At 42.1% G+C, this 26,630-nt stretch overlaps 1 protein-coding gene across 2 annotated transcripts in view; it reads left to right on the forward strand.

The window, feature by feature from the left end:
• SLC22A23 (solute carrier family 22 member 23) overlaps positions 1 to 26,630 on the forward strand; it is a 109,477-nt gene that overhangs the window by 17,987 nt on the left and 64,860 nt on the right. For both annotated transcript variants that reach the window (XM_030965690.1, XM_030965699.1), the window contains exons 2-3: positions 223 to 326; positions 5,537 to 5,691. In XM_030965690.1, coding sequence (XP_030821550.1) covers positions 223 to 326; positions 5,537 to 5,691 — 259 coding nt within the window. The remainder of the gene's footprint in view (positions 1 to 222; positions 327 to 5,536; positions 5,692 to 26,630) is intronic.

A 26,630-nucleotide genomic window follows, 5' to 3' on the forward strand; every position in this document is an offset into this window, starting at 1 on the left:
ACCTTATCATTAAGGATCTGATAAAACTCACTGTGGTAAATGAGTCTCCAAGTTGCTTCTTAGGGTCTGGGGTTAGACTTAAGGGGGAAAGCTTTCCTCTGCCATTTCCTTGCACTTGTGCTAGGATTGACCTTTGGAAGAAACTCTACACTGTATTAGTATGTTTAAACACATCTGACGTACTAATTTATTTCAATTTATCTATCTCTTTTTTAATTCCAGTGGGATCTTGTTTGTGATTCTGCCTGGAAAGTCCACATTGCTAAGTTCTCCCTGCTTGTAGGATTAATCTTCGGCCACTTGATAACAGGATGTATAGCCGACTGGTAAGTGAAAAATCTTTTAATGCAATGCAACTATAAATAAATAACAGTATTAAATATTGTTTTGAGTGCCTTCTACTTGATATTCATTAGGAACCTTTGCGTAATGATTTTTAAGGTTCTGAAAGAATCATGATGGACAAACAGTATAAAAGTGTGTTTAATTATTCCTGAGTAATTTATATCAAGCTAAGTAGCACAAACTATTTGATATCTGGCTTACTTGTTTCCCACCAACACAATTTATTGCAGCTGTAAAGCTAGTCTAGAATTAAGTATTTTCTAATTATACAAACGAAGCCTTTAGTTTAGGGTTGGATTTTTTCTTAACGAAGCAAGAGGACCAAAAGAAATTGGAAGTGGCATTGATTTCACTGAATACATGACTTATGTAAAGTTAACCCTGTGCTTACACAGTACCTTTTGGTGAGTTGAAGGCCATTTTTTGCAAAACTTTCAATTGTTCTTTTTTTAAAGTTCTTGTTAGGCAAACATTGTGATGTAGTGTTAAGGATTTAATGCTGACTTACGTGCTGCTAGTATTGGGGTATTAAACTTAAAAAGAGTAAATCATAATTCCTTGAATTGAGGCAGTTAAAACATTACTGGATACCCCAATGATGCTGAGGATTCAGCTTTAATTTAACAAGGTGGTCTTGTACTGCTGAAGATGGGAGGAAGAATTACATGGTTGACTCAAGTGATTTCAGTGGAAACTTGAAGCACCTGAAACAATAGCTCTGCAGTGCTGTCCCAGTCACTTCAGTGCCTTCCAGCACAGTTGCCAGTGTTGGTGCTTTTAATGGCCCCAAGTTAACTCTTTTCCCATTCATTAAAACAGGAAAAGAAGAAGAGTTGCCTATCAGGGAAATCTTATAAAACCTCAGCAACTCACCAGGCAGTTGGGAGAGAAAAGGCCCCCTGCAGCACTAATTTGGATCAAGCATTCCTAGCAAAATTGCATTTAAGTTCCTGAATAGTCACTGAAAATTTTTGGGCAAGAGACAAATCATGACTTTTCAGTGACGTAGGGAACATGCATGAAATACAGTTGAATTTGATTAAAATACCACAGTAAAATGGGGCTCTAAGAACCCATAGAAAGTATAGAGGGGAAATGAATGAGGGATCTTTCCTAAAATGGAATCAGTGTGGAGAAAGCAGACTTATTACCAAGTTAGGAAAGTGCTGCTATAATTGACAAATAAGCCACAAATAAGTGAACAACTTCCTGCCTAAGGCGCTGGCTTGGAGAGAGAACTGCAGTAAGGAGATTTAATAGCTCTGTGCCACCAAAAGGAGCATCCTGTGCTTCCATCCATTTCTGTCCCCAGTGTGTACTTTGTGCTGCCACATGAGCTTGTTGGACCCCTCTGCAAGCTGCTTAGCGGAGCTAATACAGCATAAAATTACCCTGATTTTCAAATATCTAGAAATGTCTAGTGAATTTAGGAGAATTGGTTTCCAGCTGTGATGCAAAGGAGAAAAAGGGTAACTTGGTGGCTGGAGGGAACAGTGACCTTTTTGTGGATGACTAGAATGGACATGGTTTGCTGCCGCCAAAGTTGGTCCTCATATTCCTGTTTAGTCCACTTTGCCAGCTGATGCCCCGGACACAGCAGAGCTCCTGTGCTCAGTAGGTTTTTTGCTGTTTAGCAGTAGCATTTGGGGCTGGTAAAAGAAGACCTAAATGGAATTTAATTTGCTATTTAATCACAGCTTGAATGTCTTCTAAGGTGTGGGGTTGTACAGATTGTACCTGATAGAAAGAGAAAATTAAGGAAAAAAGATGTCATTCCCAAGCAAGAGCCAGGGAGATTAAACAGAGTAATGCATAAAAAGTGTTATAAAAATTCAAAATCTGTTTTCATTTCACTTATATACCACTCTCCAGTTCAGATAATTAGAAGATGTTTTGGGGTTTTTGTGCCATTAGGGGCTTTGCTTTTCCTCTTTGAAAGAAGCTTTTAAAGCTGAATGAGGCCAAAGCATTGAGTGTATTAAGGCCATTTGCTAAGTAAACTGAGTGCTCTGTGCTCAAAACACAGTCGGTGTGCACACTGGGACAGCTCTGTGTGGGAAATCTATAGGAGGAAGGTCTGCAAACATGCTCAGCTGTGGGAAGACCAGCTGTGTCCAATTCCTGAATAAGTCACTTGTTCCACAGGCAGAGAGTGCTGCTGGCAATTCTTCCTGCTCTGGACAGAGCCTTTTGAGGTTTGTGTGGAAAGTTTCCTTCTGGAGCAGGTGGGCATGGTGTTCATGTAGCTCCAAGACAGTAGGTCTGTACCTCTCATTGCCCTGTAGTGCCTCTTCTTTGCACTTGCTCTGATGTGTTTTGGAGCCTCTGAATAGTTCCAGTCCCAAAAGCAAGAGAGAGCCTGCAAAGAATGGCATGGGAAGGGCAATTTGACCAGCAGTGAGAGCAAAGCTTGGTTATCTCAGGGTGGCAAGGCACGCACGTAGGAGTATGGGAAGAGCAGCTCCTGTCCTCAGCCCATTCACTCTCCCCCTGCAGGGCAACTCTGACATCAGGAATATCTTTTTGATGTATTTGCTTATCATACTGTGTGGGGGCTGCAGATTCTTCAAAAGCCTGGAGTTGCTTTTATCCCTGGTTATTTACCTGTGCAGGCAGCATTAACATTTGATCTAGATAGCAGCATGCACTGTAGGTGGAGACTTCCATGATACAGTAATCTCTCTCTGGAACAGTTTGGATGGCATCCTGGGGCTTCTTTTTCCAGGGAAATTGTGTATGGTTTAATTTCTCACAAGCATTTCCATGTACTGTTAGACAGATAATTCTGTCTGCATATAAAAGGTGCTTTTTTATGCTCTGAGACACCATCCTGTCAAAACACTGCTGGATCACCAAATATATGGCTGATAGCTGCCCTGAAGCTTCAGTTTTTTGAGCAGTGTGCTGCATGCCTTGGTGAAGAGGATGACTAGTTTTTTGCTTGTGAGGAAATGCCTCTTATCAGAGGGTTTTTCTGGCCTCTGTTGGTTTTTATGGGCTCAGGAGGCTCTTGGATTTTCTGATTTTTTTTTTCATTAGCAGCAACCATTCATTTGTGTCACTTGTATAATGGTAGAAGAAATTCTGTGTCCTGATGATGGGTAACCTTGAGTACAGGGGGTGGGAGGAGGGGAAGAAGGGAGCTGAAGTATGCTAAGCATGAGGTCTTTTTCAATCAACATCAGGGAATGGCAGGTCAGGCTTGTGATGAGAATTAAGTTCCTAATTCTGAGTGTTTGCATAATGCCTTTCATCTGCAAAACACTTCCACAAATACTAATTGGTATGAATTACAGCTTGGCATAACAAAAATGGGGCTGCAAAATTCTGTGCAGATAGCTGATAACACAAAGTTCATAGGGGTTTGTTTTTTTCTGTATTCGAGGTTTTACATGAGGTATTTCCCCTCCCTGCCCAAGGGCTGTGTTCCATAAATACAAAATCTGAAGCACAGGCAGCAGCCACTCCCCATGTCCAGCGTGTCCCCAGTGTGTTGTGCATCACAGAGTCAGTGATGTTGTGTTCCCACCCTCAGCCCCACTGCAGCTCATCTTCCAGTGGGCTGTGCTTGTACCCTGATGGAGAGCAGCCTGCTTTGACCTTGCTTTCTTCAGCTTGCGTGTTCTGTTTTAAAAGCTTTGAATGGCTAATGCCAACAAGTTAAATCTTTGAGGGGACTCACAGGTGATACTATAGCTGAAAATAATAATAAACCTGTTTTCATGCAAGGAGCCATGACAACACTTTCTTAGGTGTGACTTTGGAAAAACCTGACTGATGACTGGTCCACTCTTCCAGTTTCCCAAAATGCAAAAAATTATAATGATGTCTCTTTTTCAGCCCTTCACTCCTTATTTTATTTTAAGTACTGCAAAATCCAAAGTTCTAATTGTGAATGCATATGTATAATGTATTTTATTACTGCTGGTGACAATCTGCTGAAATAATTGAATAGAAATGCTACAGCATGTGAAACTGGACGAAGTTGTGAGATTCAAATGCTCTTTATTGTGCTGACATTCAACCTGATGGCTGGCTTGCAGCTGACAGTCTGCTTTGAATGGGTCTGTGAAAGCTGCCTACGAAAAGCAAGTTCATGTATTCTTTGTGAAAATGGCATATGGAGCTGACTAAAAGGGATCCTCAGTTCCACTGGCAAACTTGTGGGAGTTGACAAGTTGAAAAATTTTGGAAATCTCCACATAATGATCCAATTCTTGCATAAAAATAGCCATGTGCTCTGATGCTTCATATCATTCTCCTTGCATAGAAAGAGGGGAGAGAAAAGGGAATTATAAACACATGAAAAAGAGATGGTAAAAATGTCATGTTCCTTGGACATGAAAAAGCCAAACTCTGCAGTGGCTGCCCCCACATCCAGTAGCATAAATCTTCCTCCTCGTCAGCACTGTACTAATACCTGCAACTACAGGTTGCAGCTGCAAAGGAGGGCTGCAAGTCCTCTGCCCCTGTTGCCTGTAATGGTTTTTGAAGTGATTTTCCTCACCCTCCCCTCCAGTCAGGCTGGTTTTGTGGGTCTCTCCAACAGCTATTGGGGATACAAAGTGGAGGGACTTGGAGTTCACAATTTTCCTGTGAGTTTTATTATCGATTCTCTAAGGCTCAGTGAAGTGACCTGAGCCCTGTTTTGTGTTAAGTCCATGTTTGTTAGGCTTCTCCTCAACAAATGAGGCCAAGAAAAGTAGTTTTCTGAGCTGGCTGCTCTTGTAGATGAGACTGAAAAGCACATGTCTCTTGGGAAGGGGAAACCTCTGCAGCTAAGAATATATTATGCCATGTAGTATATAATACCATATATCCTTCTGTTCTACTACAGAAAATTCTGAGAAGTTGATTTTCATCTCCAAAGGACTTATTTCTGGCCTTACAGTAATTCCTAGATGCTTCCTTGTTTATCTTTGTTGTTTTGATAAGGCTGGTTAAATCAAGCACCAATGCAATGTGCTGTCTCTGCTTAATCCTTTCTGAGATGGACTTGTCAATGCAAAGCTGGCAGAGGAATCTGGGATTTAGTAAGAAAAAAAGGAGAAGAATGGAACAAATGTTAAAAATGGGTAGTAATATTTGGAAGGAATTGCCTGACTTGTTCCCTTCTTTGCCAGTTTTAATGGTCCAGCATTATGTCCGTCCTGGCTTTTAACACTGTTTCTCCATACTTCCTTACTTTTAGGGTTGGTCGACGGCCTGTACTGCTCTTCTCTGTCATATTCATTTTGATATTTGGACTGACTGTGGCACTCTCAGTGAATGTGACCATGTTCAGCACACTCAGGTTTTTCGAGGGATTTTGCCTGGCTGGAATAGTCCTCTCCCTGTACGCACTGCGTGAGTATTCCTTCACCGCCCATAAAAATGGGTTTTATCGAGTATGAGGTTTGCTGTTCTCTGGCTTCCTGCTTTTGTTCAAACAGATCAAACCTGAATCATATTGATTGCAAAAACTTTAGCCCGAATTTTGCTAAGGAGGATTTTTGCAGCTGTCTCTTTAGGTTACTACAAAGCAGTCTGTGAAGCTGTCTCAGAGTTCATTTTAGAAGTTATAAGGTGATTTGGGTTTGTCTGTTGTTTTCTAAACCTAGAAGTTACCTGGGTCATAGCCATAATGTGTAATGGGAGTAGATTTCACCCTGCAGTATTGAGCTCACTGGGAGACTGACCACTTTGGCTGCCTCTAGCAGTTTGTACTCTGGCACTTTTTCAGAACTTCCTCTATTATTTGCAGAAATATCCTGTGTCCCTTCCTCAGGATTGTAAAGTTACAGCAAAAATATGTTAGAAGACTGAAATCCTTTTATTAACTCCTTTTTTATTTTTTGGTTGGATAATTTTGGGTTTTTGTTTTGATGATGTTGTTGGTTTTGTCTGTTTCATGAGGAGAAAAACAATCTCTGAGAGAAATTTGAGGGAAAACTTGTAAGAAATACCTACATGCTCGTATCTGGACTGACTTGTAAACTTGTGGCCAGAGCACTTGAAAACCCCCTCTGGAGGCCTTGCCTTTGGAGGGTGCATCCATGATGCCACCAGCCTAATCTGTGTCCCTTGGATATGTTCCAGAGAGCATCTTCTGCTTCCTTGGCTGTTTGTAATTAACAGGTAGCACCACACCAACCAGAGAAAACACAAAATTTTCTCCTCCTTATTATGGCTCTGGAAAAGTATTATCTAATTATATCCTGGAAGTTGCTGTACAGATCTTCATAAAATTTTATTTACTTCCTATTGTGGATGGTATCTAACCCATCAAGATTTAGCACAGTATCCTTACTTTGCACAGAGTATTTTGTAGTGTTAAGTTCCACAGTTTTTGTTTCGATTTTTGGTCTGTGCCATGGGGAAAGAGGCCTGACTGCAGCAGACAAGAGTTTGCTCTGTATTGCACTTCACTGTTATACCTGATATGGTATCCAAGATACATGATTTTTTAAATTCTCTTGTGTTGTTCATATAATCTATAGTGAGAACCTTACACCAAAAAATGAAACTACCACTGAAGACATTACACTTTTATTGGGAAGTAATTTAACCTGTGTGGTTCCCATGGGCTTCAGCGATTACCAGTGTGATGTTCAGCTGGATAATAGGCTTGTCAGGATTTTTCACAGCCCAGTTGCAGCACGTTAGTTTGTCTTACTTGATTAGGGTTTTTTTCTAACTTTTAAGACATTGCAACTGAGGATTTTCATGGGGAAATGCCAACTAAGTAGAAGTTTGATTCTGGACATTTTTATGATTGGAGTGAAAGAGTGTATGTGTTGCTTTAGACCAGACAATAGCTTATCAGCCCGGCTTTCATTCAGAAAATGGCATATTCTGATTGCTTCATGCACTACCTGGTCCAGAGCAATGATTTGAGTCTGCTCTTTTATCCCCACCCCCTCTAAAATTCAGGTGTTTGCTGTCTGGTTAGACAATGCCTAAACAGAGCTAGTAGGTGTTAGGAGAGATCCATGTGAAATTAGCTGCAGGCTGAACATCAGCACACTTCTGTGGAGGTGAGAAAATGTGAAAGATGCAGCACCTGTGCCTCTGATAAATCTTCTGACCTTCTGTCTCAAGAGATGAGGGGAGTGAGTTTTTACTGTATTAAATAATTTAAACAAAAAAGAAGTTGTCACCTTGGTATAGAGTACTTGGAGAGAAGTAACCCCTAAAGTCTCAAGAGAATGGGAGTTGTAGGGTTTTCTGTTTGGGGGATGGTTTTGATTTTAGTCCTCATATAATTTGTTAGGCTTCCTCTCAGTCTTTACTTACTACTATCTTTTCTGCTGGTATCAGAAAAGTGTGTGAAGTACTCTTACGATTCATAGCTTCTCTTCCCTTTCCCTTAATGGCCTTGATTTCTTCCCCTGGAGATTTGCTGCCCCTGAACTCCCAGCTGGCTGCCCTGAGCAGAACAATAGAAAGTGGAAAGTTTGACCTGTTAGTGGCAGCCATTAGCCAAAATTTCCAAAGCTACTGTGCAGAAGAAAACTGCATAAGCTTGCATAGCCTGCAATGGTAATTAGTCTGACTCTGGGATCCTTTTACACTGTGTTGAGCTTGCTAGTTGTGCTTGGATTTATGGCCTGCCTGGGGGAAATTGTAAATAACAGTTCAGGATGCTTTGGGAGTGAGAAGAGCACCAAAGTGCTGTCTTTAAAACACAGAGCTGCCAAGATTGAGTTGCCTTCACCATCCAAACCACACACTTCTTCATAGCCTAGTGCTGTTATCCATGGTGCAGAGTGTACCAGGGGTGAGTCCTGCCTTCCATAGAGGGACGGCACAGAGCTGCTGTGCTCTTCTGTGGGCTTTCCTCAGTGCTGTGCTGAGCTGGCTTCTTGTGACCTGCAAGTACAGCCTCTTCTTGCCTGGAGCTGCTCGGGGCTTATCTGAAGGAACGACCTTGAGATGTTGATTTGTTAAACTGAAATTTTACCTACAGCCGCCGTAGTTTTGTTGGAAGAGGTGTTTCAGGTGAAATTTTTAGTGAAGCTGCAGGAAGAGACAGGCTTTGTGCACGTGATGGTGCTTGCTGTGAGAGGGGGAAGCAGAGGAGCAAGGAGCCCACGACTTTCCCCTCCTGGCTGCTGTGGATCCTTGCATCATCCAGGAGAATGAAAGGCAGCAGATCCTATTCCACTGAGCAAACATACGCAGCTTTGAAAGGCTTTTCTTTCATTCTGATGTGGAACAGGAGGAGCATTTACTGTCTTCCAGAAATGTTTTCCTGCCTGGAAACGGGTTTTCCTGCCAGTCTTCATGGGTTCCTGTGCTTGTCAGCAGCTAGCACACACCTTGTATGGTCAGGGACCAACAAGAATGTTGTTTTTGTCTGTTTCATGAGGAAGCTCAGGAGGAGCTCAGAAAGCTCTTCCCAGGAGGGTACATTGTCTCCCAACATGCCACACTCAGCAGCAATGTGATGCACAAGGCTGGTGCTGACTGCTGTCGTTTGCTGGGTGGGTCCCCTACTATCCTTGCTTAGCAGATTTCTGCAGTAATGGGCCACCTCTTGCTGGAAGAGGGTGCTGGGACCCTTGGCAAAATCTCCTGGAGAGAGAAATGGTGAAGGGATGAAAAGGAGTGCTCTGGCCACAGTGGCTGGAAGGGCATGTATGGCCTACCCAGCAGCTAAACATAGAAGAGAGTATAGACTGGGGACTGGAGGAAGACAGGTTAAGAGAAGGCAGGGGAAAAGCTGTATTTTTTTTCTCAGGGTGCCTTCTGTTTGGTATTTGTTTCTGTGTGCATATCCAGAGAGAAAGGATGGGCATTCTGCCCCTGTTAGCTCAGCATGGATGGATGCATTGTGCCACAGGCTGCTGCCCAGCCAAAGGACAGGAGGTTTGACTTTACCCATTGAGGGGAAAGCCCTAAGATGGCCCTGAGAAGAATTGTCCTTTGGACAGTCTGAGAGGGAGAGGAAGAGGTGTGAGAGCCCTGAGCAGGGTCACAGGTGCCTGAGTAATGCCTCTGCTGGTATCTGTGAATTTGCAGCAGCAGCCAGGCATGCCAGTCTTACTGCAGATAGCTCTGCTTGCTTGCTGTTGCAACTCACGTGGGTCCAAGTACACTCAGCAAATGTGGAAGTCATGGGAGAGAGCGCAAATCTGATTACTTTGAGGGTGGGGAGGGTGTTGCATCTGGGGCACTTTCCTCTCATTGGGTCACTGCCTTGGCCCTGACCACAGAACAGCCCTTTCCTGGGTGCTTGTGGGGAAGGGCAGATGCTTTGGCTGGCTCAGCACAGCTCCCTTTCTTAGGGCTCGTTGCCATCAGCTGACACCAGAGCTCTCATGGCTGAGGGTAGGAGCTCCCCCTTCACCCCCTCTCCTCTCACATGCTGCTTCCCAAGTCAGGCTGGTGCCAGCATCTGCCTGAGCCCTCTGCCAAGCAAGCCATCCACCTTCCCTCCAGAGACCACCAAGGGTGCTGTTGTCAGTGGATTGTGCCCTCTGAGCTTGTCCACCACTTCCATTGGAAGTTCTGCTGGCCACAGTGTCTCAGGTTCTGCCTGAGCCTGGGGATAGAGTGGGACTGGGGGCTCACACTGGGCAGGGCCATTAAATGAACAAAGGAAAAAAAGCCTTCCCTTCTAGCAGTTTGTGTCCTATGCTGTATCTGTTTCATGGTCGCAATCCCTGCTTTTGTCACTTTCTGGAGCCAAAGCTAAGACTTCGGTATTAATTAAACTATTTAAGGGGAAGGAGAGGAAGTGAAGAGATATTTTTCAGGCAAATGCTCCTGGCAGGTTTAAAGAGCTTCCCATTAAAGAGCTGTACGCTGTCGCTAATGACTGTACCTGAGCTCAGGCAGCACAGGTCACGGCGTGGATTTGCACACAATTGCAGGCTGTTCAGCAGTTTCATGGGTGACTGAGCTACAGATTATGCTGCAAAATTAGAAAGTCTAGACTTGAATGAACTGGTAAATAGGCTCTGGAAATAGCTTTGCTAGAAAGAAGACGACATCTAAGGTTGGAGCAAGGAAGCAGAGGTGTCCCTCCAATGCATAGTAGCAGAATGAGTGGGCATGTTTCTTCTCTTTCACTGTTGGGAGAAAACAGGTAGAAACACTGTTGAAAATCATAGATTGTGTTTCAAAAGCCTGTGGAAGCTTGGCAAAAGCTTTCAGACCAGGGAGGATGTCCAGCTGTGATGCATCTTTCTCATTTATAGCTAGGTCATTCTAACCTGTTACTCCTGCAAATTGCACAGGCAGTGATCTGAAAGGCTAAATGTAGCTTCTTAAGATTTTTTTTTTAAACGTGTGTCCTGGAAAGCTAGAGTAGAGTGCTGGAAAGTTTGCCACTGACTGAAGAATGAGCAAGTGCCGAAATGGAACAGCTCTGAGTGTTGAGCTGCAGTGATGTCAGATTTTTAAAATACTTTTGCTTCCAGTCAGATGTTAATAGAAAGAGTGAGATTTATGTGGGTTTCTTTTTCCTCCTTTATTTTTCAAAAGCATATAGGTTCTGAAATCCTGAAGCATTCCAAGTTTATAATTGATTTCATTCTCTGTTTTCCTCTCATGACTCTTCAGTAGCAAGCATGGCCTTGGCAAGGCAGGTGAAGCACTGGAAACAGCAGGCTCTGAAGCTGTTCTGTGTAACCTGAACTGGCTCAATAAATAACCCTGCAAAGCATTCCCAAATTGTAGGATGTGGAAAACATCTGATTCCTTTCCAGTGCATTGACATGTGAGTTAGCTCTGCAGTAACGTGCAGTTCTCTCCACTGACAGGTCTGTGATAAGATCAAGGTTGTTAAGCCACCTACCTTCTGTTTATGTAACCAGCCTGCCTTTGTCTGAGTCACTTGAGGCAGATCAGGTAGGAGTGATCACAGAGGGATCCACTGAACGAAACATTTTAACTGGCTCACCTTAAAAGTGACCATTAATTGTTAAATGATACAGAACCACTTTGTTTATAGAGCCACCACGGGCTGTTCTATCATTGAGCCAGGATGTGATTTTCTGGGAAACAGCACTGCTACAATTTTTGATAGCTATTGTGGGAGAACTGTTAAAAAAATAGTATGCAGTAGGAGCTCTCCAGCTGCTCAAAAAAAGTGCTGTGCATGCCTTTTATCAAGTGCCTGAGGGCTCAATTTATGCAAGAGTGGAAAAGGTTATTGGAATTACAGTACTCTCCTTATAAATATAAATCTTCCTGTTCTACATTGCTTCCCTCGCTTTAGTCAAATCACAACTCATAATGGTCTGTTTGTCTGTTTTTCCTCAGTACTTCTGCTGAATTTCCTTCCATTTTCTGATAGTCAGAGTGGGTATAGGCCCTTCGAGGGACACCTGGTCTCCCATTAGGGCAGACGTGGACCCTCATCCTTATTTTAATCCCTACACACTGTCTTCTGGAGCAGAGGTGCCCTTGAAGCATTGCTGACATGTTGTCCTGAATCCTTGAAAAAGTGTACCATTGAAGGCAGCCACTTGAAATTAATTTGTACAAAGTCTTCAAGTATGCCAAAGAAGAATAAAAGTAGGCTCTTTCTAAAGCTCCTTGGAAGGTTAGAACATGTTTGCTTGATGCAGATATTGCAGCAAATATAATTTTAATCAATTTTTCCATTTCAGTTGCTGAAACTCTTGTGTGTTGTCAATGTGACAAAAAGCCTAAGGAATTAATTTTATTTGAGGTACTTTTTGTATGACTGGTCAATTGTGAATGCAATTAAGATAGAGCACTGCAGTTGTTACACTTGTGATGATGACAATCAGATGAGATTAGGGTACACTTGCAATTTCCCCGGCTCAGAACACATCTTGCATTTTTACCATTTAAAGTGTCTGTCTTTTAATTGTTCCAGACCAATTCCAACACTCTGGGTATGCTCAGTCTGCAAAATCTTACCTTCTGTCATGCAAATACTTGTAACTGTTCGGAACTGTAATTACAATTTAGGGATTTTTTTAATTGGAGTTTTTTTTTTATTCTGAGCAATGTCAAATAGATTCATAAAGCTGAAAGCTTGCTGCCACTGAAAGGAAATGAGAGAGGCTTTTCTCTTCCTCTTCCAAATTCCTTTGCATTGTCTCAGCTGCTCACACAACTAATGACTACACTTTAAGGGAGTGTTTAAAATGGATCGTTAAATCCAAAAAGTTGCCTTTCACTTGCAACTCTTTGACCCAGCTGAAGTGGTGTTATTCACTGTAAGAATAAATTGTGAACTGTCTGTTCCCTCTGCTGGTTTGTTGGGGTTTTTTCCCCTCTTGCTGTAAGACAGCTGCTAAACGGCTTTTTCTTGCTACGTGGATCCAAGCTCATGTTCTGTGTTGTGTAGGGTGGCTAGTAGTAAAATCTTCCTGTAACACATGTGCATCCATCCATGCACGCCATGTCCAGGTGACTTTGGTTTTTTAAAAATCTTACTGATTTTTCCTACCAGGAAACTAAAATTTTTGCAGAGAGTATCAGAGAGAAGTTGTACATATAAAGCCCATTGTGCTGAGACTGTCGGCTTACAGAGTTTTAGTTGTCCTGTTCCTCATCTGTGCCCTGGCATTTGGCAGCACTTGAAAACAGGATGGGCTAGTGTTGGAAATGAGAGGAGCAGTGACATTCTCAGGAGTTGCACTTAAGACAGGCAGCATTCAGGGTTGGATTTGTTTTTCCCCCAGATGCTTCTTCCAGTGAGAGCACAGACATACACACATTTTTTCTGTGTGCGCGTATGCCAAATTTCTGCTGCAGAAGGAAGGATGCATAGGTTCATAAATCACCTAGGAATGAACACTGCTTTCCTTCCCTTTCCTGCCTATCCCTACAGGTTAGCTTGTCAGAAAAACAAGCCAAGTTATAGCAACAGGATGTGCATAGTGGAAAAGCTGTGTCTATGTAGAAGGTGCATTTAGAAGTTATCTGTAGTGACTTTGAATGTTCAAGTCGAGCAACAAATGTCAGTGCACAAATTCACATAAATATTTATGTGTCTTTCAAGGGGAACCATAATTAAACAAGGCTAGCCAAATTCCCATCCCTAGTCACGCAGACATGACTCCTATTTTCTCACTTACAAATAATATAACCCTGTGGGATTTTTACTAGTTCAAGTTAATTAAATTTCACTCAAAGCATGAAATTTGCAGGCAGTGCTCATTGCAGTAATTCTGCAAGTGTGTATTATTTAGTCAGATACAATAAAAAGTTCACCTTTGTTTTAATTCTTCATTTTATTTATTGACAGTGTACAGAATTTAATCATACAGACCACACCATACCAGAGCTTGTATCACTCATTTTTCTTTTTTTTTGAAGAAAACTCCTTGATGTAGCATTGTGAATGAATTTGTTCATAAGTTATATGCTGCAATTATTGATGGACCTAACAGTATGAGCTATGTTTTTGTCTTTTGAGAACATCTGGTCCCTTCTTAAATGACTTATACAGACACTTTTGTAGTTTTTAGAGATAAGTTAAGACCTAAGTGCTTGCTAATATCTTGGAAACTTGTTTGTTGACATTCTTTGAATTCTGGTTATGGTATGAATTGTGAGAGAAGAAATTGGTTTACTGAAGTCTAATGGCTGATGTGCAAATCTTTGCACTACTCCAGTTTTGGATATATAAGCTGTTTGTGTGCTTTAGTCACCTACACATTCAGTATGAAATCTTTCAACTTTTCTTGCAACAATTATTGAATTTCGGCCTGGTAAAAAAACCCAGACAGTATACTAGAGTAAAAGGGTGTCTGAAGAAGGTTCAGTGGCTCAGAAGTATAGCTGTCCTTGATGAAGTGCCTGTACTGAACTGTGGAAGAAAGCACAATCCGGTACTTGCATCAGAAATGGATCCGTTTAGATCCATGTTCTTGCACCTCTCTGGGTGATGTCTCCAGCTCCTGGATGTCCCAGCATTTCTCTCTAACTGGCTTGTGCTTGGAGGAATTCTTGGCAGGCTGACAGTTCTTGTGGTCTCTCCTTCCAGCTTTCTGCCCTAGTCCCATGGCAGAGACCACTCTCTTGTACAGCGATGCCTCAGCTCCCTCCCTTGCAGTCAGGATTTAAGTGCAAATACGTCTCCATCAGTGGCTTAGCTCACATAATCAATGCACTAGGTTAAGGACATACATTTCATTCTGCTGTTGTTTATTCTCTGAGAAGAATAATCTCTGGCAGAAGCAGCAGGGGAGAGCAGCGTTTGCGCATGCCTCGGCTCGACTGGGACATGAGAAGTGCCGTGGTGCAGTGGAGGAAGGCAAGCTCTGCTGGAGCACTGTGCACTGGAATTGTGATTTTGTTAAAAATGCAGACTGGAGAGCCTGTGTGTCCTGGTAGTAAGACATAGGTAGGTTATTTAATGTTACTATTATCCAGACATTTGAGATTAATTCCCTGGGGAAACAAGGAGGGCATTTTCTCTATGAAGCGCTGAGTTCAATAGATATTTAAGGACCAGAGTTGTTGTCCAAAATAAATAAGTAAATGGATCCCTAGAGATTTCTGCTTGATGTGAAACTGCTGTCCAGGAGGAACAAAGTGTCAGCCTGCCAGCTCTTCAGGGACTTTTTCCAGTTCCACTGCTGCTTCCACTCAGATTTCACTTCTTGTACTTGTGGGCACTGTAGCTGTCTCCTGGATATGGAGCACTCGATTAACAGAGTCAGAAGAAAGTAAAGTAACAAAAAAAGCACAGGAAGCAGAATCAATAATGTGGTGAGGCAAAAAGCAATATAAGGGAAGAATTTCTGTGGGGTTTTATGCTATTATTATAGCAAACAAAAAAGGATTGAAGGCAGGAAGGAAAAATAAGAGCAACTTAAAAACTGTGTAATGCTGGAAGTAGCTTATGTGGTGAAATTGCAACCAGTATTCCTAATAGCATCCCATTTTTGTTTCATTTATAGCTTTGACTTTGAAAGGTTTGGTTGGGGTTCTTTGCCTAGAACTTGACTGACTTGTTTTTCAATGCAGAAAGCCAAATCTGTCTTTCTAGGAAGCTTGAGGAAAATTAATTAAAGAGCTTTTGAATTATAGATCCATTAAAAATGACGCTGCTTTGAAAGTTAAATAAATAAATAAAACTGTCAGTGTTTGTCATCTGTTGAAAAAAAATTGTTTCTCTTGTATCTGTACAACAGAGAAACCCAATTACTGAGCTCCAATGCTTTGGAATGTGGGCAGGAGAAGCTTTGATTACATCAACCTTGACTGTACTCACATGAGTCTTTTAAGGTGTCATTTGTGAGTTTGGAATAATGAATCAGCCATTGTCCCATTCTGTCCAATCAGTTGTCCCATTCTGCTTTTTTTTTCCCTTTCCTGTCTGTGCTAAGTCTGGAAGAAAATATGCAAAATCCACTCTGCATCTTGCAAACCTTTAACCTGATAGATTTGAATTCTGCAGGAGACAGACTTCATCCTTTTTAACTGAGTCTTTTATTCCAATAAAAAAGCCTTCATGCATGTGCCTTTCCTCCCTTCCTGACCTTTTCTTTAATGGTGGTCTTTCCCTGAGGATAAGTGTTTCATATGGGTCTAGGGTTAGTAACATGTGCCAAAGCAGAGAGGAATAGCTAATGCATGACCCAAAGAGGAAAAATAAAAAAAACCCCAGACTATACAGAATGTACCACAACTGCCTCCTCTCTCATGCTGTGATAAAAGACAATGTGGCAGATATTTTTCTAAAATGAGGAATCTGCTCCAATCCAATGAAGAATAATAGCAGCAATTAAAGATTTTGTGCCCTAGTTGTTTTGGAAACAAAAAAAATGTCCAGACAAAGCTGGCAGCACATCATGCTGGCATGTGTGAATGTGAGTAGCACTGATGCCTCGGTGCTGTCCTTTGCTGGGATCCTGGCAGGGAGGTTTTCAGTACCTGGTGGGACTTGCATTGGGCATACCATTGCTTTTTCCTGCCAGGACAGCTTTGAATTTGACTTCTGACTAGGATACTTTTATTTGCCTATAATCTCCATCCCTCCTGCAGGCCACAGAAGCATGTCCTGCTTGCCCAGTGCTGCTCAGGTGCCAGCCAGCAGCTGCAGTGTGGCTCTGCCCACGGCAGTGCTGTGCAGGTGGAATACCTCAGGAGTGAGAGGCTTCTGGGAGAAATAACCCACCTGCCTGTCCAAGCAGGACAAGACCTTTTGTTTATGTGTCTGATCCTTTCTGCCCTGATTCTGGGAGTAGTTAAAATCTCAGAATGACAGTGCAGGAGGAGCAGGCTGGAGCTGTTGCCCTGCAGGAGAATCTGGCAGCTGCTCAGGGACAGCCTAAGCTGACCTGTTCTGGGAATGTCCATCCTGCCCTAGCTGGTGTTCCCACCTACTGCTGCTCCTACTGATTCAGGAGTGTAAACAAGCAGAAAACACCTGATTTGGTTGTTTTGTTTGGTTTTAAGTCAGTTTTCCCCTGGTCTTTCTCTTTTCAAAAGCTCACTGCCGGGTGGAATAAGCATAGGCAAAGGTGGAGAGAAGGACCAAGTGCCTGGGGAGTCAAGGAGAGAGGAGGGACTGCAAGAGCCATGGTATAAATTTGCCTTGCCATAATGCCCTGCTGTAGAAGCAGTTTAAGAGCCCCTGTGGCTTGCTTGAAGCGCAAATGAATCAATTCCTGCAAGCTTACTGCAACAACCTCGGGTCAGGAAATTCCCTTGGTGTAAACAGATTAGTCTGTTTCAAGTCATGGTGAAGCTTGACTTAATTCATTGTGGGTCATTCTCAAATGTGGGATTTAAAACTTACTTCTTGCAGGCTTCTCAAAGATTAGACAGTGTTTAATTGCATCTTGGCAGAGACAGCAGGTCTAATACTTTGAGAAACATATGTCTTGGACGGTTGATGCTTCCTTTCAGGATAGCTGTCTTTGAAGGAGTAGCAGATGGAAGTCCTTCCACCTTTTCTAGGCACTGACTAAATTCAAGAAGAGCAGATAAACTGGCAGCAGAGAAAAGCAATTCTGAAAAATAATTTACAGAGATCTGTATGGCTTTAACTTTATTTATTTAAGCTTTCACAGTGAGAAGCCTGGCTTTGGATTTATTGAAAACTTCTGAAACTCAGTTGGAGAACCAAATATGATCGGGCCCTAGTTACAAGATTTCCACTTTTCTGGCTGGCTTTTCTTAGCAACATCCAAATTAGTGAATAAATAAAACCCTTCAGTCTGCCGATGACAACGAAAAGTCTGTGATTCAGACCAAAACATCTTGATCATGAACTTGGCAGTGCTAACCTTGAAAAGCAGAAATGCAGACCATCAATCTCATATTTCAGTACTGTAAAGAGTTTCTTTGGAAAGGTCATTTTGTTGCTGTCCCATCTGTTTTACTCGGTAAATTTCACCCTTCGATGAGACTAAATTATATCTTTTGGCTTTGGGATAAGAAAGGTTAAGTCTTGAACTGGGGGCCCTGAGATCATGATGTTTGTGTCTAGGATAAAGATGCTGAAAGATGTTCTCTGTACTGAATTATCTGTCAAGCTCCTATATCCTTGGTCTTTTAATTAGAACATTTTCAAAGTCTTTGGGATTGTCAAAGCGTGTGGTGTTTTTGTTTTGTTGGTTTGGTTTTGTGGTTTGGAGGTTTTGTGTTTTTCTTTTGTAATTTATTATTTCTGCCTTCTGAATTAATTTTTGATTGCTAGTTAGGTGGCTGCCTGAGAATGTTTGACTACAGCATGCCCACTTCTATTTTAAAATGTACTGTGTGAAGTAGGAAATACAAAAGGAAGTTTCTGGATTTATGTGTTTAGGCTTCAGCTGTGTCTCCTGTTTGTTTTGTTATAAATGGCAGTACTGAAAACTGTATTCATTGAAAAGTGAGTTTCACTTTCTCAACAGTGGAATGAAATAGTGCTTATTCTTTGGAGAAGACATCTATGAGAAAGGTACACTACAGCACTTGTTATGATATATTAGGAGTGTTCACTAAGATTTATGTGGAAACAAGTTTTTCCTGATGATTCTGAATTGGAATACTGGTCTGCAAAATGTTATACACAATTCTAATTTCAAACAGAATTTTAGTGACTTAAATTAAAGCTACTACTGCAATAAGGCTAAATACCAAAACAAACAATATTTAAGCTGATTTTTGTAATATACTGCAGGCAGTTACACTTGTACAATGTGTAATTGGTATGAAATTTGGTACTTTTGAAATCTAAACCTTGAGACAATTTCAAGACAAGCCCTCAGTGTAAAATTCATTATGTTTCATTTCACTTAACAGTAAATGTAAAAGTACCACACATTTGAGAAACCTAAACATACAATTTGTTGCAAGTTCCATTTCCTATTTGTTCTGCAAACTGATGAATGAGGATGAGAACAGCATGTGGTTGGCAAAGCCATTCCATGTTGTCTGTACCTGGAGATCCTGGCAGCAGCACAGGTACCTCTGAAACAGCCCAATCCTGCCCCAGCACAGGAACCTGTGGAGAGAGGTGTTGTCAGTGTGGTGTGGCTCTGGGTGGCCATGTGCCCATTCCTCAGAGTACTGGTGTTCCCCTGAAGATCTTTACGGAAATGTCTTACTGCATGGGAACTGTGATGCTCTTAAGACACCGATGCTCAGTAATTATTGGATATAGCTGTTAACAGGTTATTCCTGTTAATGTGCTCACCATGTAGGAGAAATGTGTTTGCATTCCTGTCACTACTCCTAAACTCCCAACCCGGGGGAATCCCAGCAGCTGCTGGTGCAGGGAACAGCAGCCCTGCTCACCTGCATTCCGCGCTGCATCTGCTTCCTCTCTGCTGGCTTAGTTCAGCCACATAATCCAGCCAACAAATTAACAAAAATTCAATTTGCTGAGCCGATTTCCTGCTCTTTTGTTGAAATATCCATTTAGGCAGCAAACATATGCAAATGTTGGAGGTAAATGTCAGGGGAGGTGAGAGTGCTGGAAGGTGGACCTTTGTGATGAGGTGACAAACTGCATCCTGACCAGCATTATCTCCCGAAGCTCAATCTGAAAATTGAACAAAGGTGTAGCCATACATTACAGCTCTCAAAAAACACTGCCAGTGTCAGAATTTTCTGCCACGTGTTGACACCTCCTGAATTTTGCCAATTTGGCTGGTTTTGTAGCTGCACTTAAAATCAACAGTGAGAAGTGATGTGAGTTAATCAAAATAAATCAAAAATACTTCTCGAAATATTACTCCCACACTGTCTGTTTCTGTGCTCTGTTTTTTTGACAGATCCACCCTAGGATTATTATGTGTTTGCAATAGCAGTGGAATTGAGAATAAGGGAACCATAACCAGTAGCATGCTCTTTCCTTCTCATTCTACAATGTCTCTGTGTTCAGGGTGAACTATACTTTGGGTTTCTCGTGTACTACAGAGTACACTTCAGGTGGAGCAAAATCAAAAGGGAAAAAAATCAGAGCACCCTTCTGTGAGGAAAATTGAATTCTTGAAGTGTAAAATTTTCTGTTGGCATCACACAACCTTGTCTGACATGGCTACAGTCTTTGTAACCCCCCTAAAGGAAGTTAAAGAAATGATGGCTGAGGAATAGCGCATGTATGGATTGCAGCTGAGGTGGCCACTCTCCCATGGAAAGGTCAGGGAGAGGAAGAGACTCTCACTGAACTGTTTTTAGTGGCAAGTTGTGGTCTTTTTTCATTTGGAATTCTGGAATGCCAGCAGCAGACCTAGCAAAGATAGATGAGTGAGTGAATGGCAGCAAACAGGTCAAAGGCACATGATGAGCACTAAAAGGAAGAATGGGATGATGTGTCATAGAGGAGGGAAAGATTGCCTAGAAATAAATATATGTAAACAAAAATTAATATATATGTACGTGTGTGTATATGCATGCACATACAACACATATTTCTTCTTTGAAAAATGTACTCTATTGTGATAGAAACTTTCTACAGTAAATATTTGGCTTCTCTGGCATCTCCCTGTGCTGCAGAAGCTATGGGTGTTTTGTTTTGGATCACATTTAATGTCTGTGGTCTCTGGAGATAATGTGTTATTTTCAAATGCAATAATGTGTTACTTTTAAATGCTATGTGTGTTTTATTCCTCATGTCTGGATTCCTGGATCACGTTTTCATTGCAGATTCTTTCCTTGCTAAACTAGTCTGTTGTATCATGGGAATCCTTAAGCAACAAGGACAGATTTAGTGAAAGCAGATGTCAAAATATTAAAATTTCTCATGGGATAGAAACTCCCCGTCCCACACAGACAGCAGGTATGATCTGTTGTTGGCATAGTCTCCCAGGCAATTCTTTCATATCTCTTCCTCTTCATCAAGTTCTTAGTGACCAGAGAGTGGCTTTCAGAAGACACTGCAATCCAGACTGGCCTGGAACAGGCACAAGGTCTGACTCTGGGGGATGTCCTGTACAGGGCTGAGCTGGGCTCCATCCTTGTGGGTCACTTCCAGCTCAGTATGTTGTGATTTGATATTTGTGTGCAGTGTGGATGTTTGGTGGGAGAGGCAGCTGCTCCCCAGATCTGCAGCCATTTCTCCTGGTGTCCTGCACACCACTGGAATTTACTGAAACAAATTCCCAAGTGCTGGCGTCTGTGTTTTCTTCATTTCTATTCTGTCTTTTTGCCAGGAGTTGGAAGCATTTAGTCTTTTTATGTACCTTATCCCCTTAAGATAGTGGTGAAAAAGCACAGTGCAAACTTAGTTATTCATGTGATGATAAAATTGATATGAGATCAGGCAGGTCAATTGACAAGCGATAAACACAGACTTTTTAATTCTAGAACGCTTGAGTGCTTGGTTCCTTTTGTAATGTTAATGTGTTGCATGTGACATAAGAGGAGATTTTGTGTATGTGCATGATCTTAGGCTTGTCTGAAGTGATGGAAATTCCTTATGGTGACACCAAGCAGCTTTGCTGTGAACCTGGAACCTTTGACATTAAGGCCTTGGCAAAGTGTCCACTGTCACTTGCATTGCCTCAAGCACCTTGGCGCTGCTCTTGGAGCTATGGTGAGGGACACAGAGGGAGCTCTCCATGCTCCTGGGAATGCCTGCTTGCCAGATAACTGCAAAAATTGGGCTGGTACTCCAAAATTTTGTGTAAAGATGCGTGCTGTGCAGTGCCTGGCCAGCAAGTACACAAGCATGTGCGACACAGGAATGTTTCCTTGTATGATAGCCACAGACTAATGGAATGTGACTGGAAAGCACAGGGAGCATGTGGGTGGGTTGTGGAGGTGGTGTTTTGACCTCTAGTCCAGACTGATCTGTCTTATGCTTTCCTAAAGCAGTAGAAATTTTTGGTTTCTGGTTTATGTTAGCAAAAGGTCACATAAATTATGCATGTGTGGATGTTCTGTCATAAAATCATAATAAAAAAGCACAATGGCAAAATCAAAAGTCCTGGATTATCTGTAAATGCTTTTACATTCTAACGTGTAATTTCCAAATTAGAATGTAAAACTGAATTATTTCTCAGCTTAGGGAAGTTTTCTCATTTAAAAAAGAAGAGGAAAAAAAGGCAAAGTCCCAAACGATGCTATTGTCATTAAGTGTTGGTATGGAAAAAGATTATGGGATGCCCTGCAGTCAGCAAATCAGTTTTGATCTAGTTTGAATGCTCCTCACCTGACCAAAAGCACATAATGTGTGTGTGTGTTTCTGCATTACTATTGATCCTAATTTCCAGGCAATGCCACTTAATGGCTTTTGCTGTTTGGAGACAGGCCTGGGCTGACTTTCCCAGCTGTGCCAGTGGCGTCTGTCCCTGAAATGTCCTCCACCGCAGCAGTCACCAGTTCTCCCCAGGGTGTTAGCATTGCTCACTGCACTCTTGGTTTCTTCCTTGACACAGCTCCTTAATGAAACACCTGATGAATCAGTGTTAACTAATCTCACTTGGGTGTATGGCTGTCACCTCCCCGGAGAAGTTCTGTCTGTGTCTTGAGAATGCCCTGAACCAAAGTGAGGCGGTTTGCATTCAGCTGCATCTTCTTTCTCCACATCATTTTAGAATTTGGTACCTGTAGGGATAGCAATTGGAAGTGAACCTGGCACAAGCAGAAGGAAATGTATGTGTCTCTTACTCCCTCAGGCAGCACTTCTACATAAGAGGGACACTTTAGAGATGCATATTGAAATTTATTTCATCTTTCTGCCCCATTAAACAAGCAATTGGTTTTCAACAGCAGCTCACAGATGAATCTGAGTCAAAGCAGGATGATTAACTGGAGGACAGCCAGCTTGGCCATTGTTTGTCCTCTCCTGTTTAATACTCAGTGTATAGTGATACACGCATTAGAGACTTCAAACTCCTCCCTTTGAGAGACAATAAGTAAATTAATCTGTTGAGAAATTGCTGAGACTCCAGCTTCCCTACCAACATTTTCATTTAACCATGTTGAATACTGCTAGCTGGAGTTGCTCAACTCAATGACTCACAGCCAAACACTGTAAAACATTATTTTTGCTTTTCTGCATTTCCTATCTATAAATGGGTGGTTTGGAGTTCAGTTGGGTTGAATACACTGAGGAGAAATGTTATTCCTGTCAGCTGATAACAACTATTCTTCATTCAAACCAGAATATGCTTTGCTTTCACTCACAAAACTGGATGATCTTCACATGTACATATCAGCAACCCCAAAACTATCATGTCTTGAGGGCACATGTGCCCGTCCCTCTTCTGAATATCTGAGTTTCGGGTGTTCTAGTGACTAACCTGACTTTAGAAAGGCAAGGATCATAAGGAGTGTCTCTCCAAACTCCAACAGGCCTAATCTCTTATATCCAGTATTTGCCATGCCAGTTATTTTAAGGAAAAATAGGTGACTTAAAAGCTCTTAATCATGTTCATGGTCCCACTTTTGGTTTGTTGGTCAGGGAAGCAAACATACTCTATACTTATGGGTGCTGACAGGAGAGAAGGTAAAAAGATGCAGGAAAATGCTACTGCTGTATACGCTGTGCCTCTTAGCCAATTTAAACCACCATTTTCATCAAGTTCCCTTTGTAAGAACAATTTAGAAAATATAACTGTTGCTATCCACAGGGAAGGGGAAGTGAATCTACAAATTGAAGTTCAAGGTTATTGGCGCTCTTATCTGTCTATAATATAGGTGTATGTCTCTGAGCTGCTGAATATTTTTATTGCTGCTGGTTTAATAATTAATCTACCCTTTGGAAGCTGCAGGCTTTTTGCCTGGGATTAATGCACTCTTAACATCCCCATGTCTACCACCTTGTCCTGAAAGCTAAGTGGTGCCACAAGAATCTCCTGCAGGGGGCTTGTTCCATCTTTGATCGTGTGTTCCTATGTCTTCATAGAAAGCATTTTTAATCCCTCTCTGCTGCCAGGTTCAGACATAAAATCTCCAGTGCTGTTCTACAAATCTCTTCTACATTAGCTTGGAGGGCTGGTGCATTAACAACTAGCAATGGTAAATGGCAGGTTTCTCTGAACTAGGCAATGAAAGAAGGCATGTGCATGACTGAAAGGGCTGTTGCCCTGTGCCCAGCTAGGAGTGGGGAAATGTGTGCCTTTAAACTCAAATCTTGCTGCCTATGGGATAAACTCCTTCCCCCATGTCAATGACTGGGTCAGTTCAGGGCCTTCCTGTGCTTTCTTGGGACAGACCTTGTTTGGTGAGATGTTACAAGGCCTTGTCAGCAGGCACTGCAGTTTTTTGGTGTCTGTGTACTTTGTGTTTTTCTTCTCCTGTCTCGTTGGTGTAGAATTAGTATATAATGTCTGTTACAGTGAAAGTGGGGTGAAGTGGGATGCTCAGCTGCTCCCATTTGCTTGTGAAGATCCCAGTAGGTTTCCTGATGGAATTCTCTGAAATGAGGAGTTCTTGCTTTTGTCAAGTGGGAGAATCAATACTGTGTGCCATGCTCTGCCCTGTTCACCATTCTGATTTCCATCAAATGTAAACGATGCCTGCCATGGATTGCATGTTGTGCGTGCTCCAGTGTGACATTCAGGAGGAAGAATCTCCATCTGTGTGTTGAGCATCATGCTAGGCAAGATGGGATGAAGGAAAACATCTTTTATCCTTTAAGGTATGCTTGATGTATTTCTGATCCCTGTGATAAAGGGAAGAAGAGAAGTGAGGCTGGGATGTGGGATAACAGAAGTGTGGAGAGCGACAGAGGCAACACACTTGTCTCAAGGTAGCTTTTGTGCTTCTGAGAAGGAAGTGTTTTGTTGAAGGCAATTGCTGTAGGACAGCCAGTTATGCAAGCCCTCCTAACTATGGATACAGGGATACCTCTGTGGGAGAGTGGATGAAGCAGAAGGAATTATAATAGGAGCTGCTGAAGCTGCATCTGTGCACTGGGGAGAGGGAAGGGCAAGGAAACTCGGGATAGAAACAAGTAATAACAGGATTCTGACTCTGTCATGTACTTCTGAAACACTGGAAAGAGAGATGAAAATGTGGAGTCCTGATTTTTAACAAGACTTGTTTCCAGCTAGTATGTGGAGCGACTTAGTGGCCCATATAAGCCTTTTGAATAGATCCCTTTCCTGTTGTGTTTGCACTTGATTTTTTTCCTATATACAGAGCTTGAATTCTGAAGGTCTCTTCAGCTCCTCCAATTGCATCTGAGCAGAATATTCCTTGGTGGGTGGTGGTTTTTTTCCCTATTCGTACCAGCAGCCCATGATGTTTACCTTCATGGCTGAAGCCACGGTTTTAACCCAGGTTTCCAGAGGCAAAAAGTTATGGTTTTCTGCCTCATTGAACTGTTTTTAATTCAGTTAGGGCATTCTTCAGTCTCCAAATGACGTTGTACAGGTTGTGTAGAAGTAATGGAACAGCATGGTTGTACAGGTTGTACAGCCTCACTGGTGGGCAAGTTTTCCCTTAAACCAGGCCTGTGCTGCTTTGTTCCCTGCGGAGCTGCTGTAGCTGCGCACACAAGGAGCACTGGCTACAATTGATGGCTGGGAGGAACACTGGTACTGTTTTTCAATCTGAAGTGCTTCTTTCCTCGTTTCTGTCAGTCTGCAGCAGAATATCTGCCTCTAGTGCAAGGGTACCCCATCAGAACAAAGTCATTGCCATTCCCATGGCAATCATAGAAATACAACATTCCTAATTTTATTTTAACTGTGGCTGAGCACACAAATTTCTAGATTTGCAATGTTATACAATTTAGCTTGGTCTGTTGCTGTAGGAGTGACACTTTGAACCATCAGAAATACTGCTTTTTTGTTGTAAAGCCATGTGGATTTTACATTATAAACAGTGATTACTAATTTCATTCTCTGAAATTTAGCTTTCTGTAAGGAATAATTGTATAAAATGAGAACAAAGCCCTAATAGCTCACAGTTTAGTTTTGTTGGTGATGTGAGTTGGTTAGCACAGGCTCAAGTACTCTTCCTCCCAGGGGCTGAAGAGGATGATTTTGTGCTGGGATTAGACACAGCTTCTCTTAGGGAGCCAGTTCTGTGTACAGCTTCCACAGATTCTCAAGAGGTTTGTTTTGAAACAACAAACTATTATTTTTATGCTGCCCTGGCTGTAGTCCATCTGCATTGTAGGGGTAATAAGGTGCCCCCTCTTGCTTCCCTTCGCATTAGAGACTTTATCCATTCCCCCTGTCTACTCCACGTGCACCACACAACTTGCTATTGTCTGTAATTAGTATTTGAGCTGTTCTCAGCTTATAACTATTTATTTGTTTTGGAAACTGGCCAGTGTTTTCCATGGGATTACCTCTCTTTGTTATAGTTGTTATAGTCAGGATGGTTTAGGCAAAGCAATGCAACAGTTGGTTTTGGGGCACCAAAGGCTAATTGAGGTCTCAGAAACCTTGGTTTGCAGCCCAGAAGTGCACTCTGCCCCATCCATGGCAGATAGCAAGGGCTATCTCTTGCACATATGCAACTGATATTTTGTCTTCCTGCAAAACATGAGGGTTTTACTTGCAGGGATCAATGCTGGTTTGTGATAACAGAGTGTGCTGTAGGAGATGATTGTACTAATTTTTGGTTAACTGAGAGCAGAACAAAGTAAAGCAAGTTTTAGCTTGGTGGAAGGGCAGAGCTAGCACTGAAGGATTACCATTTCAGTGGTCTGGAAATGATTACTTTATGGACATGGGACAACATTTTCTCAGTAAGAGTGTGGATAGACCTAATTAAGCAGTTCTCCCTGGACAGTGTTTGTTTCTCAGGTCACTGCAGTGGTTGTTTCAATCAGGTTTCTCACTTGTATTGAAACTGCCCTGGAGTGCCATGAGCACAGGTGTCAAACTTTGTCCCTAGGCAACGATTTTGTTTATTTGAAGCCAAAGGAGTCCAAGAAGCCAAGTTAACTTAATCTAGGCTTCACCCATGAAGTT

The sequence above is a fragment of the Camarhynchus parvulus genome, chromosome 2, assembly GCF_901933205.1.
Source record: "Camarhynchus parvulus chromosome 2, STF_HiC, whole genome shotgun sequence".
Lineage (NCBI taxonomy): Eukaryota > Metazoa > Chordata > Aves > Passeriformes > Thraupidae > Camarhynchus > Camarhynchus parvulus.